Below are 4743 nucleotides of genomic sequence, written 5' to 3' on the forward strand. Positions count from 1 at the left end.
CGCTCCATGTTCAAACGACACCCCAGCGGTCCGTCGCTCTACATTAATGATATGTTGTTGCCGAGGAACCTTCTCTGGTGTCACCCATTCGTTCATCTGTCGCCGACCAATAACCACACCGTCGCAGCCCATTGCCATCCGCTAGCTATATAAACTTCAGCCCCAGCCATAGCCGCAGTCATCCTCCTCCGACCCCTTTCTCCTTTCCGCACCACGCCCGCCATGGCCTCCTCGCGCTTCAAAGCCATCTGGGAGAACCTCTCATCCGAGCAGAAGGAGATGGCCGACATTGCTGCCGGTTGGTAGGCAGATAGAGGTCGACGATGTCCTAATGAAGGACGCAACCGAGGATAAGCCGACGCCACCCTTCTCACTGGTGCATGTCGGCATCACAATCAGTGAGGCTCGTGCCCACTACACGGACATGGTGCAGGAGCAGTGGGAGGCCAAGTTCCGGCAGATGCAGGCTGACCAGGCCTACAACCTCGTCTCCTTGACGAGCACCGACGCGCAAAGGAGCAACTCGGCGCCGGCACGGCCATCGCGTCGGACATGGACGTGGCAGAGTAGGAGGTGCTGCTCAACTCCTACTGTTCCGCATGTGACATCCACCGCCACTATTGGCTGTACCACCTTCATAAGGCGAAATTACAGGCTGCCTACAAGGATATGGACGAGGCGGCGGATGAGGTGTTCGGTAAGAACGACGACGAGAGGGACATCGCCAGCTCTGCCAAGGCCACGCCCCACCGCTATGACCACAAAGCCGGCACGTCCTTGGGCGCCGCCGACAGCGAGGAAGAGTAGTGCATGAAAGGTCGTTGCCGCTCGGGTCCCAAGAAGTCCACCGCTCTTCCCCTCCCATTGAAGTCAAGCTTGGCGGGCTCAACATCGTCAGTCCATTAGCCGCTCAGGCTGCGGATACACAGCTAGAGACCACCGAGGTGGAACTAGAGAAGGCGAAGGCAACAGCCGGAGCTTCACTTTGCGAGGCTCACGGCCGGACATGGTGAATAGGTGCCAACGATCATTTATATTGGGTTTAGACTTCGGAGTAAGGTTTAGTTAAAAAGTTGTTAAAATTCAATGAATTTCGTCTAATTAAGGACAGTATAACCGCACCTAAAGTGAGCCCTCACAGCGATTTGGGTTTCCGGCCGTCCGTTTTCGTGATCTGGGCATCTCTGGCCGTTAGATTTCGTGCGAAAAACGTTCTATCCCGCATACTGTGCGTAATCCGGCCCGGCTGTCCTGTGGGCTGCTACTCCAGGGGCCGAAACCAAGGCTTCTGGTACACTGGGCCATCGGTCGGCCCATTCCAGCTCTAATTCATCCATCCAGTCCAACCGCCACCGATACAGAGAGGAGTAGGAGGATGGCCGCAATTTCTGTGGATCGATCCGAGCCATCATAACCTAGCCGCAACCGCAAAATCCTCCCTTGTCGTTGCCCCCATCCATGTCCACCTCGACCCGATCACCGCTCCCGCCAGCAGACCCCGAGGCAGAGAGATCGCCGGCCCAGGTTTATTTCCCCTTCAATACCATCCCCTACCTTGCCGCCATCACCAAAAGTTAAGTTTGACTGAGGACACCCGGTGCCAGCAATCGCCGGAGAAAGACGGGCACGAGAAGGAGAAGCCGCTGGCCCGCTCCGCAGCGGCGACGCTCCTGCGAACCTCGCGAACCCAGGTGCAAATAACCATCCTTGAACCCTTAAATTATTAATCCTCGAGTTGGAAGCCCAGTTTCACCTTCCATGTCGTGTTTGATTTTTGTATCGTTGCAGGGAAGAAGATGTGCCGCTTGGAATCTGTTCCTTCCATCCTCTACAGGTCAGTTTCTCTACCCCTTCTGTACATCCCCTATTTTTGATGGATTCACTTGCTTGATCTGATCTCTGTTTTGGGGGAAGAGGAGATCAGAGGATGAGCACCAGATGATCCGACTACAGAAACTGAGAGAAATCAGAGGCTTGACAGCCGTGATTTATTGCTTCTTATATCACGCAGGCGTTAGGGCTCTCCCAATCTCATCCTAGAGGAATAGGACACCTTGCATGACCGTGAGCACCGCTGCTCATCGCAGCTTGTCAGATTAGGCTGGTTCAAGCAGTGTCTTAGGCATGCTACTATCCAAGGCGGTCTTCGCGCTTCCACCCTACATCCACGCTATCCACCATGTCTCTCCCTAGATGTGTGGGGAGGAGCAAGCAGGAGGGAAGGAGGAGCACGCATGACTCCTCTGTCCTGTATGTATTTTCATTTATGATATATCCAAAACAAATTACTATAGATTAGTTCCCACAGCTATTTATTAGATTGGTGCTTATATGAAAAAGATTGAAACACCTCGTTTTAACTTGATTGGTTCTCAAAGCCTTTCATATAGATTGAAACAATGTGTCAGATGGAAGGATAATCTAATGTTGTGCTATCCTGTTTCGAATTGTAGGCCACATGATCATTTTGTGAGCACCAAACATGCAGTGCTTGATGCTTATATATATATATATATATATATATATATATATATATATATATATATATATATATATATATATATATATATATATGAAAAATAATCTCTTAAGCTAGCATGGTTTTCACAATATAATGTTCAGTTTTGAGTTAAGATACACTTTCGTACTGCTAGCCAATCTTTTTAGAGCTTGTCACTCCATAAACTAAAACTTGTGAATTTGATTGTCAAATATTTCTTTTCAGGGCCATCAACACCAAAATTTGTTCATAGTTATTCAGGTGCACTATTTAGTTATATATGTTAGGAAAATCTCCCTCGGTGGAGATCCTGCAGTACTATAATTTTGTAGCTTCCTTGTAATGTATAAGATCACGATATACACCACATTCAGTTGCAAGGACGATGGCGATGAAAGTTGACAAGGTACTTGAAAGACTACCTGGAAGGAAGAAAAAGATGACCGTGGTAAGCCATTCTGAGCTGAAGTGTTCTATTTTTCTTATCAACAGCTCCTCAAAATGCCATGCCTTACCAATTCAGAGGTTTTTGACCCTGATAAAAAATGTATTATTATTCTATTCTATTGGCCATTATGAAGGATGCATACTGAAAAAATTCAACAGAAGGCACATTTTTGCAAGTCATTGACAGTCTATATTTTTTTAAGTTGGAAGAGTGTGTCATTGACACCCTTGATCTGAGGGCTACACTTTGCATATTGACTTGATACATGCACTGTTTTTAATTACCATTTCTACCGTTTCTCAGATTTTGAACGTGAAACCAGGAGAAATGTTCTTGGGATTCTTGCCAAATGAGTAATCCTACTTAATATGCTTTTGTTATTTGGAACCTATTACAGCGGTCTGTCATGAGCATAGGGCATTGCTGCATTTTATCTGGATGTGTACAAATTTGTCATAATACTACCGTTTATTTTGCATCATTCATTTAGTCCAGTTTAGTCCTCACATATGTTCATCTTACTGTTCATTAGATGGTGTTCGACCTTAAGAGCTGGTGATTTCTGTACATGCGCTGAACCAACGAAAGTTGTCATAGATTTTGTAGCTTTTACTTGGTAAGAACTAAGAATAATGTACACTCGTACTTGCTTAATTTTTAAATAGTTAAGTTTGTAATGTACATGAACAAGTGCAGCCACACGACTCACTTAATACTCCTTCCAATCCAGAATAAGTGTCAGATTTGAACTAAGGATAAACTAACCTTAGTTCAAAATTGCAACACGTATTTTGGATCGGAGGGAGTAGTATTTAGCGATGTCTTTGCCTTATTATTTATACTACTAAATTTTCATGTATTAATGTGAACAGAAAGGCCATGGTTGCATATTGGTTCTATATAAGTATTACTTCCACTGTTTTTTCCCTATACAAATATATAAGGCTCTACTAACTATAACTTTCCATTTGGCTTCACTTTCCTGTTACAATAATCTTTTGGCAGATTGGTGGTCATAAAATGCGGGGTTGTAGATTTATGATCCAATTTATGAAATGCTACAAAAATCTTAGTAGACATGAAACTCAAAGGATGGCCAATATGACAATCAAATTATAGAAAATGACAGTTACTTGAAAAGATAAATATTTGGTTTGCCTTACATGATGGTTTTGAAGTTCTATCGCAATTTAGTCCTTCCTATATATATTTGTAAAATTCACTATCATCCTATTGGAAAAATAGATGGGCGCAGCAACGCGCGCCAATCATGATCTAGTTTATATGAAAAGTAGTCGGTTTGCATGAATTTCATCCGATTACTTGAAACCCCGCTTGAGCATTGGATAACCGGCTCCAACATCTGTGTCCGCCGACAGATGCGGAAGAGAATTTACGGACCAGTGTTGAAGATGCTCTTACAAACTCCTCCAAATTGGTAACCCGGGATAGCGTGAGCACCCATTGCATGCGCGCGCATGCTATCTTGCTAGATCACGCTCTGCCACCACAAATCGATTCGATCGACCGGCCTGGCTCCACATCGACGTGCCTTTTCCTCTTTACATTTTGTGCACCGCATTTTCTCTTGCGTGGTAAGGAAGGATCGTCGGTTTATGACGCCGGGCTGTGTCCTTTTCCACTCTCTGAAACGCGGGCTGTGTCCTTTTCCAATCTCTGAAACGGTTTTGGTATGTGACGAAAAAGCTTTACCTGAAACAGGCTGAGACGGTTTTTGCGTCTGTAATTAACACGTATTCAGGGTAAGTAGCATTGGATGAGCTAGGCTGTCTGT

At 45.3% G+C, this 4743-nt stretch overlaps 1 protein-coding gene across 7 annotated transcripts; it reads left to right on the forward strand.

Moving 5' to 3' along the window:
* Window positions 1-1391: 1391 nt before the first annotated feature.
* LOC119335726 lies at window positions 1392-4033 on the forward strand. Of its 7 annotated transcripts, XM_037607819.1 has the most exons (6): window positions 1392-1524; window positions 1605-1691; window positions 1789-1834; window positions 2726-2761; window positions 2875-2948; window positions 3252-4033. In XM_037607819.1, exons 1-6 carry the CDS (start codon window positions 1459-1461, stop codon window positions 3303-3305), a joined length of 363 nt encoding a protein of 120 aa, XP_037463716.1. In that variant the 5' UTR covers window positions 1392-1458; the 3' UTR covers window positions 3306-4033. The 7 variants fall into 7 exon arrangements, 1 of the variants encoding a protein (XP_037463716.1); XR_005161997.1 differs by having other exon boundaries at window positions 1392-1691; window positions 1789-2250; XR_005161995.1 differs by having other exon boundaries at window positions 1392-1691; window positions 1789-2250; window positions 2726-2948.
* The last annotated feature ends 710 nt before the right edge of the window (window positions 4034-4743 follow it).

Source organism: Triticum dicoccoides, chromosome 7B, assembly GCF_002162155.2.
Source record: "Triticum dicoccoides isolate Atlit2015 ecotype Zavitan chromosome 7B, WEW_v2.0, whole genome shotgun sequence".
NCBI lineage: Eukaryota > Viridiplantae > Streptophyta > Magnoliopsida > Poales > Poaceae > Triticum > Triticum dicoccoides.